Source organism: Pleurodeles waltl, chromosome 11 (genome assembly GCF_031143425.1).
Source record: "Pleurodeles waltl isolate 20211129_DDA chromosome 11, aPleWal1.hap1.20221129, whole genome shotgun sequence".
Classification (NCBI taxonomy): Eukaryota; Metazoa; Chordata; class Amphibia; order Caudata; family Salamandridae; genus Pleurodeles; species Pleurodeles waltl.
This window is the reverse complement of record NC_090450.1, coordinates 32,273,238-32,286,341: the sequence shown is the minus strand read 5'-3', so window position 1 is coordinate 32,286,341 and position 13,104 is coordinate 32,273,238. Positions and strand designations below refer to the sequence as shown.

At 40.8% G+C, this 13,104-nt stretch overlaps 1 protein-coding gene across 1 annotated transcript in view; it reads right to left on the bottom strand.

Annotated features, from left to right (window-relative positions):
* Positions 1–356: 356 nt before the first annotated feature.
* The window catches only part of LOC138265304 (cytochrome P450 2J4-like), a 146,222-nt gene continuing 133,474 nt past the window's right edge, over positions 357–13,104 (bottom strand). The window contains exon 9 of the mRNA XM_069212912.1: positions 357–3,449. Coding sequence (XP_069069013.1) covers positions 3,238–3,449 — 212 coding nt within the window. The 3' untranslated portion in view covers positions 357–3,237. The remainder of the gene's footprint in view (positions 3,450–13,104) is intronic.

The window sequence follows — 13,104 nt, the reverse complement described above, 5'->3', positions numbered from 1 at the left end:
ACAGAACTTGTCTGATAGGGTTGAGTTGGAAACAGAATTGGAAAAGGGGTGAAATGTAGGTTTTTACCCCATTTACCTTCCAATCTGCCAACTCGGTTTATCCTCCACAATTGCCTTGTTGGGAAGGCACTCTGTAATTGGCTTGGCAGGTAAAGTGGCTGGATTCCCACCACCAGCCACTAATTCCAATGGTGCTGTCAAAGCGGATGTGAAGTTGTGACGGAGTTGGTGGGATTTTGTCGGTCTTTTGTCTAAACAGAGTGGGCAGACTGCAAGTCAGTGGGCAGCATATCCGATGGAAAGCCAACAGTGGGACCGATTTTGCGCACATCTAAATCAGACCCTTATTCATTAGGTTGATGTCATTATATTTTTAATTCACAGAGCCATAATTTCATTAATTGTATAAAGCCAATTATTCACATGACAGAAAGCAAAGGAAAAATATTCATTTGGATTCATCAAAAAGGCAAAAAATACATAACATCTATAGTATACTTTTGAAACCAATTTTGTGAAAAAAAATAACTGGTGCCTTACTAATATGCTCGAGTTATTATACCTTCATTATTCAATGTTTATATATTAACATGAATTAGATAAATAGTCCAAATAATGTGGTGCTCTGTCCTTGTTTTTGCAGTCGCCTATTAATCACTTTGTACAGAATAACTTCAAAAAGTCCAAGGTAATGACACCTATATACTCCTCAGTTAAGCCCACATCAATGAGATCTTTCTCTGGGCAAATGTCAGTTTTGAATGTGCTAGGGATGTCCAGTAGCCTGGCAATGAGATTCTTCAGTAATCAGATGATAATTTGGAAGATGTTGTGGAATGTAGCCTCCCATCAAAAAGTCTGCTTTTCTGGTAGTTTCCCCTTTGCTTCCATTAAGATCAGGCTTGTAAATCTGATTGGGTGTAAGCATCTGCACAGTTCTTTTAATCCCATAACTGTGAGCAAGTGTCAGTCTTTTGTGTAGCAAGATTGTTAGCCTCATTTTTATTGGGCTAGGTGGCATGGCTTCCGCTGTGCTGTCCAGCGGTGGTGTGGCAGCATCTCTGGTCAATAGATTGAATCATTAAATGTGAGATTTCAGTGTAAAAAAAGGAAGGGAGGGACACATCTATCTCCACGTTTGTCCTTTCTCTGAAGCAGCACTCTGCCCTGACCTACAATTAAATTATTAGCTAACTTACTCAACTACCTCCTACGTTATCACTTACCTTCACTACCTTTTCATACATTTATTGTGTTGTCCTTACCTACATCTCCACTCTATACCTTTATCCCCTTTCTGTCAATATTTCCCTCTCTATCTCTCCTTATTATTTGAAGTTTATTTACATCTTGTGTTAAAATTACATGTTCCTTTACATATAGTTACCTATGTATCCCTCAGGGTACTCATCCACTCTTTTTTTTGTGAATCCTATCTGTGCTATATGAGCACTCTTAAATTAATATATAATGGTTGGAACATGGATCACAGAAGCTCGTCCATCCCTGCCCTGTCAACAACTCATACAAAAATCATTTGCTCTGTCCAATTTTGCCTTATACTGCTCTCCTTTACCAGCACTGCTCTTAGTGATGCCACCTTTCTCTTTGTAATCAAATCAGTGTCAGAGAATGCAAATGATTTATTTCAGTATTTTATGAAAAATGTTCTAGTCACAGGAAGAAGTATTTGCTTGTGAAACAAAAATCACAGCACCAACTTCGGCTAGCTCTACAAAGCAGAGGTTTAACTATCAGGCAATATCTCATTGTCTTTATTCTGACCATATAGTCCATCTTTCATTCCTTCTTTACTCTCAGTCCAACCTATGTCTTTCATCCTCTTTCCCTCTATAAACACTTAGGGTCTCATCACTTGTGGAGACGGTCAGACCGCGGCACTCCAGGAGGTGAGACTGCCCATTACAAACTTGGTAGGGGACCACTGTCCCTGCAAGGAACATCGCTCCAGATGGCCTGACAGCAGGCTAAGTTGTGCTCAGGCACTGCAGCACTGAGCTCACTGCTGATTACAACACCAGCCTTTCCATGGTGGTCACCCCGCCATGGAAAGGCTGCCGGAAAGCCAGTGCTGGGTGCTATGGGGGGTGGGGGGGGTGGGCTGCACAGCACCATCAGAATGCGCACTTTCTGCTTTGCTTTGTAGACAGTGCACATTTTGATGGTGCTGTTGTGTTATTGTATTGGCTTTGGCTCCCTTAGGGGATCCAAGACCGCTACTGTAGCACTGTTCCTGTTGGACAGCCCTGCAGGAATGGTGTAATACAACATTCCCACTGGTCAGCCAAGCAGGAACATTGTAAAATATTTGGGGGGGGTGCCACAACCATGAGGGTAGCATCCTCCTCACGAGTCTGGCAGTCGGCTCATTCGACCGACAAACTCTTAATGAGGCCCTTAGATTGTCTATGAATGCTTCTCAAATTGTTTTGAAGACTTCTTGTAGATCTTACAGACTCTAGATGACTATCTCCTAATAAGTAATGTTATTTTGGTCAATCTGTCCTCATACTCCGCCCATGGGGTATATGCCAATACCTTAGACTTGAGAGGTTACTGAAACAGACATAGATGGTTAGCAATTTTCTTGCATGCTTGCTTAGACCTCTGATCCCTTTGAAATCTATCATAAAGGGCATTTTTCTGGAATGTTGGAATGAGATGGCCCAATTAATGCTTTCTTCTGCGCTTACCTAAATCATGTTCCGATTGGGCATGCACCTGCTGCATAAATGCTAGCTTCCCCTGATAATTGGGCATCCTTGTAAGATGTGAGATATGCCACAGTATGTTTCCTGGTATTGCTTTGCTCACAGAACAAGCAATATAATGAAGACTATCTTCTCATACCAATGCCAAACACCAGTCCCAGGACTGAAACTCCAACAAAGGCCCAATCGCAGGGGAAGAGCATTAGCTCTGTACGCATGTTTTAAGGGCTTGTTGCTCAACACCTTTATAGGACATTCTCTGACACCTTGCCCACAGACATGGCCTACTTGTAATATAAGTCAGGTCACAGAAAATTGTAAAATGTACTCGAAATATCTGTTTCACAAAAGTGCTCCGGAAAGTAATGATTTCATTAGATGACTATCAATGCAATCTGCAATGTTAATACATAATGAACTTCAGTTAGTATGCAAGCATCTAATGTGTATGTTATTGGCTAGGAGGACATTGATACTGCATATATTCACTACATTTATCAAATCCTTAGTCCTTTCTTCTGCCTGGGGCCCCCTTTGCATAGCGTGGCACAGCACAGATCTGATAAGGGTGTGGCTTCATAGTGCCCCCGAAAACAGGGTCCATATTGACATTCTTTACTCCCTCTGGAAGCTTTAAGGTGAAGGCCCGTAGGAGACTTGTGAGGAAGATGAACAGTTCCGTCCTGGCCAACTGCTCCCCCAAACACACACGATGTCCTGCAAATGAAAGAAATGACAGCCAGGTCACTTCTCTTACAGCTGCACAGCACAACACCTGATATGTAGAATTTGCAAGGTAATAGGGGAGGATGGATGCCTCACGTGTTGGGGGTGGAGGGCAATGGGCGAAAAGAGAGAGGAGGCTACTGTGCATTAAATCCTGACTCAGGGTTGAATATTGAGAGGCTACAATTTTCTCTACATCCGGTTTGTGTATATTTGTTTTTTACTTGGATCCATAAGGGTATTTCAAATAAGCTTTTTACTAGTAAAAAATGATCATGTTAAGAACAGCCTTTGATATGTTTTACTTAAAAGAAAACAAAAACTATGGCAACATTTCTAATTTGCTGTTTTTAAAAAATTGCAAATGTCACAAAGTTAGATTTTCAGTGGGATGATGGTTCCCACTCTCTTCTCAAATTTGTTTATGATATTTATTGAAACCACTTGTTATTTGTTTAAGAGATGATTTAATAATGAAGGCACCAATCAACGAGATGTTCAACATCAAGCTATACGAAAATGATGTTGCATTGTTTTTTTAAAACCTGGCTTGGCAATTCAACAAAGGATTTTTTTTATTTTTTATCAATTTCAGCAGGTGGGGAATATAAGATAAACAAGCTGAAGATGGAAATTTTGTTCTGTAATTGTACTACAGATGCTTTACACTCAGACCTTGTGAAGTAGATATCAAAGAGATATTTAGGAATTTACGCAACCACAAATGTAGACAAATTTATGAATTAAACTATTTACCATTAGTAGATAATGGTAAATACTTATTTATAAAATTAAACCACCTCCCTCTATCTGTTGTGTAAAGAAGGGCGATGATTTCCGTGTCCATTTAATTGTTATTTCATTTATTATATGCTGCACTGCTGTGTTTTCTGCACATGACATTTTTTAGAAAAACTGAAAGATTATTTGCTGCTTTTATTTGGGAAAATAGAACACCCAGATTGGCATTAGGTATATTGTAGAGTGCTTGGCCTTCCAAATCTGAAAGAATATTATTTTCCAAGTTTTGCACAGAACTCTTATTTTGTAACACAAAATTGATGCACAGTGCAGCAGATAATGTTTACTTGGATCAAATGCTCATAGTGTATATAATAAATGATTTTCAGCGCCGGAGCAAGTCACCGAAAAAAGTTCTATATAACGTACTGCTGTAGATGTTAAAAAAGAAACAGCAAATGTGTAGATTTTTCTGCTATTCCTGTTTTTGAAAGTGTCCATTAGATAGGAAGATATTTTGGTAGATCAGCAGCCATTTCTGGATAGGATTGTAGTACAAGGATGAAGAATGAATGGCTATAGATATTTAGGGAATTTTTAAATCATGATCTATGGAAAAATGGGTAGGCATTAAACCACATATTAAATGAGCCAAAAGCTACAGTATATGCAGTAGTCTTCTATTCAAATTGAATATTTTAAAAAGTATTTAGTCCCAGAAGCTATAATAGTGGAGGGCAACTGGGCACATATAAGGCATTGCTCTACGCTAATGGAGTATTGGAAAGTAATGCAGCAATATTGTCAGACTACACTAGACATTGGCTTTCCAGATGATCTACAATTAGTTTTACTGGGCTACACACAGGGCATAGCATTAAGCTCGAGCCATAGGAAAAAGTTATATACAGGTGTGTTGGTAGGAAGGTTAATAATTTGGCTAAAGTGAAAAACAAAATTAATACGTACAGTTGACCAATGGATGAAAATACCCTAAAAGTAAAGGAATGTGAAAGACTCTATGCGCTGAGGACGGGTTCATTTGGGAAACTTTGTATATAGGCACAATGCTTTGAATTGGTTTATTTTAAGAAGCATTTTCAGACTAACCTAAGATGGAGGGATGTAATTTGAAAACAGTAGAGGAACTTGAATGGATAGATGATTAATTAGGCCATGATGATTGAGCTATGTAAATTGAACTTGAGTTAAATTTTTTTAAATAGAATTGACAAACTACTGTAATGAATTGAAGTGAATTAATTTCTTCCAAGGAACAAAAACAGGTAAGATTCTTAGATCTTTACAAGAATATTGTGATGTAGAAAATATCATCAACAAGAATGTCGGAGGTAAAAATATAATATTTTAGCTATGTTTACTAATGTTGTTAAAATATTGTTTTTAAAAATATTCTTGTAATATTTTTTTTTTATGGTTTTGTATTTTTTAATAATTTTATTTTTATTCATGGTAATGTTTATCTAATTTGTCTTTTTTAGTAGCAGGATGTAGGTGTTATACGGGAAAAGGGTTAGGAGCTTTTTAAACATATATATTTAAGTTTGAATTTATAATTCTTTAAGAGTTTTTATATTTAATTGTACAATTTATTTACTTAATAGAAGTTTAATTGTGTTTGTGTTTATTACTTTATTTTTTGAAACATATTTTTATTAACAGCTTTGTTATTAGTCACAGCAATTGAGAAATAATAAAACTGTACAGCAGTGTTATATTGGTGTGCCATGGCACTACTCAGGATTCTGCAGTCCTCTGTGTCCTACATAGTGGGGAGAGTAAGGGGGAGAGTGGAAGAGAGAGAAGTTCAAAAACATTGTGACCTTGCACGCTTAGCCACAACTGACTGTCTAGCCCCTCACACAGCAATCAAGTCTTGGACTCACCCATTGTCTGCATTTCCACCTCACAGCCGGACTCATTCCCAACACCAGCTGGGTCCTTCCCATCCTGTTTCGGGTGATCTAGTCTCTCTTCAGACTCCTAGTCATTCACATCTAGGCAATCAATCTTGGCATCTCAAATCTCCAAATAACGCTCAGCATATCCATTCTGTCTCAGTCTTCTTAACCTGCATTCCTCTGCCACTGTCCATTCCTTAAGGTTTACCAGCCAGCAAATCAATGTTGGTGGCACAGGGCTGGCCAAGTGAACAGCAACACACCTTCTTGTTGGCACCAGACCAAGGAATGCAAAGTGATACCTCTTCTTATTCCCTTTAGCCGGGCATGGCAGTAAGCTCAAGAGGCAGTGTTTCAATTCCTTCCCCACTCGGGGGCCCGTCACCCTGCGTAATGTGTCAACCTCCCCAGTCCAATATATCCCCAGTCTAAGGCATTCCCATGCCATGTGAATGAAATGCGTACGTGCGCCTCCATACCTGGGACAGCCATTTATTAATTTATTAAGATTAAATATTTAATTGTAATTTAGTGTATACAATGTTATTGGTTTTGACTGTGTGTATATATATATATATATATATATATATATATATATATATATATATATATATATATATATTTGTATTGTATTGATTTATTTCTTGACTTAATTTGTTTGAAAATGTGATTATAATTTTTTTAAATAGTGTAACATTGGTTATCAATTGTACATTTTAATATATTAGGAAGATAACTTTACAGTTTTTTCGATACATATTTTAGGTGTTTCTACATACAATGGTTATTAAATTACATATTTTTACAAATGTTTCTTTTTATCTTATTTTTTATAAGAACTTTTAAATAATTTATGGATTAGCAGAACATTATAATTAAATTGATTAGTATTTTTTAATGTGCATTGTTTTTTAGTATAATATTTTTAGAAATGTGTATTTTTCAGTCTCAATTATTTTTTTACAAATATAATTTTATTGTTTTTGGGTTAAAGTAGTCAATATTGTTTATTATAGGTTTAAGTTCCGATCCAATGGTTTATGATTGCTAATTTTTTTTTAATTTACAGTACTTTCTTCTAAATGGTTTAGATTGGAATGAGTATAATGAATTTGACCCCTTTATCCAACACTGACCCTCAAATGGCTTTTGAGCCGATTAGGGGTAGATTTACTAAGATTTTGTGCTGTGTTTGCACCACAAAGGTGATGCAAAGCGACACAAAATAATTTTTTAACTATTTACTTTCCAGTATAGAACTTCTTTTGCACTGGAAAATCACTGAACGTAACGCAAAGCAGCACCCTATTTACAAAAAAAAAGTCAAAAGGATTGTTCATCAAAATATAGTGCAGTGTTCAAGTAGGCGCCATCATGGAGAAATGCTTTTATTATTCCTTTCCTTTCCCACATGTGTGCTGCACTGTACAACACACATACAAAGTGGGGAAAGTTTCAAAGTTACTGCAAGCATAGTATTTTATTTTGAAGTTTATCCTTCCAGTACAAAACCTATGCTAGACTCACGCGAATGCTCTTGCACTATGGTGCAAAGTTGTGTGCGTGGTGAATGGCAGCAAATTACTGCACCGGCACTAGGAAGAGGGGAGGAAAGTGCCATATCTCTGTAAATATGAGGTTCTCCAGCTCTATCCTTCTCATGCAGCGTAGTGCAGCATTTTTGGCTGCTGTACTCTGTGAAAATTTAGGAAATATGGGCCCTAATGTCTAATATATTCTCCATAGTCATTTAGGTTGAAGTGGGCACAGTAAAAGAGACCCTATCTTTGTCAGCACTTTCCCCAAAGTGGTTTCAGATTGAAGTAGGAATCGTAATTTTAAACTCCTTCACTGTCCAACACTTTCCTCAAAATTTTGATTGGAGTAGAACTAGTAATTTTGACCATTCCAGAGTACAGCACATTAACCAAAGTGGCTTACATTGTGGTGGAACTATTAAATCTAACCCGTTGAGTGTCAACACCTTTCCCAAAATGGTTTATATTGAAGTGGGAATAGTAAATCTAGTCCCATTCAGTGTCCAACACGTTTCCAAAAAATGATTAGATTGGAGTGGGAATAAGAAGTTTGACCCCTTCAGTGTACCACACATTCCCTATAGTGGTTTAGATTGGAGTGGGAATAGTATTTTGACCCCTTCAGTGTCAAACATATTACCCAAAGGGTTTAGATTGGAGGAGAGGATAGTGAATGTAACCTTTTTATTGTTCAATAGTGCATTTGATCTGTTCAGTGTGGAACATTCTCCCCAATATGCTTTACATTGGAGTGGGAATAGCTTTTATTATGTTTGTAATGTATAAGAGTTTCAAAGAAGATTTTAGTGTTAGTGAGAGTGCTGTATTTTAAAATTAAGAATGTAAAATAATGGATAGCTGTTGAGAGGAATAGGATAACTAGGAAGGTGTTACTGAAGTATTGTATATTTTGTAGGATTTGCGGAAATTTGATAGCCGGTGCAAACACTGATAGACTCTTGTCGATTGTGTTTGATCTGTGGTGACTGCCGTTTTTTTTTACCAGTTAGAATTAGGTGCTGCAGTGCAGGTGATGAAATGCCTATTGCCAAAATAAATGCTATATAAAGGCTGCATACTGTGTTGTAGAGTTGTTGGTTTAAAGTGTTTGTGTGTTTTGAGATGTTAATAGTACACTTGTATAGTTTAACATATTTTTAATTGTACTTTTAAAAATTACTAAACACATATACTTATATTGTTTATATTTTTTATATATCACTTTCTTTACAAACAATCATGGGTGGCTCCTCATTAGGTCTTTAGGGGCATCAGGGCTTTTCCCCATGTATTTTAAATTAAATGCTACATTTAATGGGGTAGTGTTGGAGAGCACGAAGGGCAAGATGGCGGCCATGTGAAGACGGTCAGTCACTATCCCTTACAACCATATGTATGAGTTTTTGTGACCTAGGAAATCATGGCTGATATGGTTAAATATTTTTGGTCTTGACCCTGTGGTGCATTGAGCTGATAGGAGCAATTGCTTTGTAGCGACTATGTAGACTGTTGGTTCACATGGGTGCCTTTTAGGCTAAGGCATCATTACGTCCTGGCCCCAAAGACCTTAAGACCCGCTAAGCCCAGCGGGCTAACCTCCTTGCTGAAGACCCATTCAGCGACAACTGCCACATGACGAAAAGAGGGGTCCTGGGTCAACAAGCCTACCAATCGAAGAAAAACCGTGAAGCAAAACCCACAGATATCGCTTATATGCAGCAATTCCCACCCCATTTCAGGTTTTTTCAAACCAGACAAGAAGTTCAGCCGCAGGAGCAGGATGCCCGACGTGGGGGTCAAGAGTGATCATGCCGACCCTGGAACTTAGCTGAGGTGCTTCACAGGGGTCCTGGCGGAACTCAGTGGCAATATATATCTGGCATCTCTGACGACGAGGAGAGTAATGCTCCGCTGTCGCCTCCAGCTACATGCTCATGCAGGAAGCAACCGCATTGGATTAGCCCACCCATGTGTTGCAGCCGGGTGGCTTTAGGGAGCTCAAGACAGAAGCAGATGCAGTGGACGCAGCAGCATCAACAGAATCACCTTTGGGCAAAGCTGTGATCAACGGAGGAGCTTACTGTGATTCTGTAAGTGAGGAGGGGCAGAACATCGTTGGAGAGAGGAAGAATACTACAGTGGATTCACAAGGGGTTGCTGCTGGCACTGGAACAGGTAAGGCTCTTGTTGTTGGCTATTTCTGTAGTGGAGGCAGTCAGGGGTGAACCTGTGAATGCGGTGATGGCAATAGTCTCCAGTGACTTGACACATTCAAGGACACAAACTGAAATGGATGATATAGGTGACCACTTCCCTTTATCTAATCGGACTGACTGGTCAGACGATGACTCTGAAATTAGGCACGGCAGGAAAACTTAGCTTGGAGTATAACGATGGGCAAGAGCAGTTTGGGAAGCAGGAACAGGAATTGTTATTCAGAATCCCCGATGCCCGGCTGGATCTACCTGTCACTGTAATAAAGTAGGATCCTTACAGCAAGAGGAGAGCACTGGGACGAAACAGGTTGTTAAAGGCCGTGAATTGTTGCAGGACTATTTAGTGCCAGCCTGTTTTGAGAGGAATGATTCTAGAAGGGGCAATATACCCCAGGACTCCTCTGACTCTGAACACTGGAAACAATCTACCAGAGCATTATGGCGCACTGGGAAGAGACTCCGGCAGACAGCTAAAAGTCCCAAACTGCCTATAGGAAATTGCAAGGCGCTATTCGGCGGGTGGCTAAGACCTGGGTAGATGGGGTGCTAGGAGGTAGGGGAGAAGGGTTGTTGCAGTGTCGGGGAGCAGTGTGAGTCACATGTATGGCATGGGTACTGAGTTCTCTTTCGGAAAGCATGATGAGCATGGCATGAGTAGAAGTAAAGAGCTTAAACAGTTGGTTAATGAGCTCAATTTGAATTTGAAGGGTTGTGTATTCCAGACTAAAATGTGGGAACCGCTGATGTAGAATAGAATTCACTTTTGCATGATTAATATCTGTGGTTTAAATGACAGAGGCAAGAGAGGCAGGATATCCTTGGGGCTTAAGTCCATGAGGCCCGATATCATTTGTCTCCAGGGAACTCATGTTACATGGATGCAAAGGAGGATATTTGAAGAGTTGGGGTATTCACTGCTCAGCTGCACGATGCAAGGGAGCACAACAAGGGGAGAAGCTATAATGGCCAACCGTTTTGTTGGATAAAGGGGAAATCTGATAAAATGGGTAGATGGGTCGTTATGGATCTCCATATCAGTACAGCGAGGGCCACACCATGCTCGATTTAGGGACCTAATCTAGATTACCCTACTGTCTTTCATGCGCTCAATCTGGAGTTAGCAGTGTGGCAAGCTCCTTTGATCTTGCGTGGGTATTTTAACCTTCACATTGAAATTGGTGGGACCAAGGTGGGGACTCTAGGTATTTAGGTAGGAAGCCATTGGTGTTGTGGGCCATTCAGCATTTAAAGATTACAATTTGATTGACGTATGGGGGTCTTTTAAAAAGGCCCGACCCCGGGTTTATGTTTTTCTCTGATCCCCATACTAAGCTAGTGCGTCTTGGCTAGTTTTTTGTCTCTGTGTCTCTAGTGGGGCAGATGGTCGTTTAACTGTTTTCCAAGGTACTGTTGGATCATAATCCTTTAGTGCTGGATAGCACAATTGCTGGTTTTAAAAGGCACCCCAGAGTCTGGACATTTGATAGGAAACCTCTGAATGAGGAGGAATATGTGATAAACGTGCTTAAATGGTTAAGGGAGTTTCTTCAGTTTCATCAGTGAACTACTCCTTCTAAAATGGTTTTAGGCTAGTTAAAAGCAGGAATAAGAGGGGAGACATTAAGCTTCAGTTTAACCAAACAATGTCAAATATATTGGCCCTCATTACAACATTGGCGACAAAAGCCGATTACCGCCGTGCACAAGACCGCCAACACACCGCTGCGGCAGCTGAATTCCGCCACGGTCATTATGACCCACTGCACGGAATACGCCAAAATTCAGACACCCACACAAGTGTGCCACACCAAAGGTCAGTGATAAACTGGCAAAAACAAAACATCCACCGTCACGCCAACAGAAATACACCCACACTATCACGACCCAGGAATCCACGTGGCGGTCTTTCAACCGCGGTATTCCATTGGTGGTACACACCGCCGCACTCAAAATATACACACATTTACAAAACACTACCACATTGGACAATTCCAAATACACACACCTGATACACATACACACACCACTCCCACACATCCAATACAATATAAAACATACACCCACATCACCCACAAACCCCTATGACAAAATTACTGAGAGAAGGCCAAAGAGAGACACTACAAACAACTACCAAGCATCCACAGGCACACAATACCATCACCCACCTAACTTCTACTCACCTCACACAACACACCACTAAATATCACCCCACTTATCACTACACACACCAACCCACACATCACCCACACCACCGCATGGCATGGCAAAGACACCCCAGGTTCTCTGAGGAGGAGCTCAGGGTCATGGTGGAGGAAATTGTCCGGGTAGAGCCACAGCTATTCGGATCACAAGTGCAGCACACCGCCATAGCTAGGAAGATGGAGCTATGGCGCAGAATAGTGGACAGGGTCAACGCAGTGGGACAGCACCCAAGAAATAGGGATGACATCAGGAAGAGGTGGAATGACCTACGGGGGAAGGTGCGTTCCGTGGTCTCCAGACACCACCTTGCGGTGCAGAGGACTGGCAGCGGACCCCCACCTTCTCCCCCACAACTAACAACATGGGAGGAGCAAGTCTTGGCGATTCTGCATCCTGAGGGCCTCACAGGAGTAGATGGAGGAATGGACTCTGGTAAGTCAAATCTTAACTATTACATCCCCCACCCTACTTGCATGCTATCACATACCCTCACCCTCACCCAATCACTCCAACTCCTCACAAATGTCCCAACATCACAAACCACACATCCTAACACCAAGCCCTGCATGCAACAACAAAGCATGGACACCCATCACCAAACCATGGCCACTGCACATACCCATACACCCCCCTAAACCACCATCACACAAGGACCCACACAGGAATGCAAGCACTGGGCTACACGGTCACCCACCCATTGCACACCATGGCACACACAGCTGTAATAAACATCCTTTTATACCCCTGCAGGACCCCTACCCAATGTCACCGGACAGGAGGGTCCACACATGTCCAAACCACCAACAGAAGAGGCCCACAGTGATGACAGAAGCTCTGTCCAACTGGATCTAGATGACTAGTCGATCAGGGACCTCGGGACAGTCGGTTCTCCTGACACAGTCACAGGCCACCACAGAGCTTCCCCCCTCTGGAAACACCAGCACAGCACCCACCCAGTGGGCCCATACCTCTGTCCCCAGGACACGTCAATCAGCAGTGTGTCCACCACTGCAGGGAACCCAGGCTA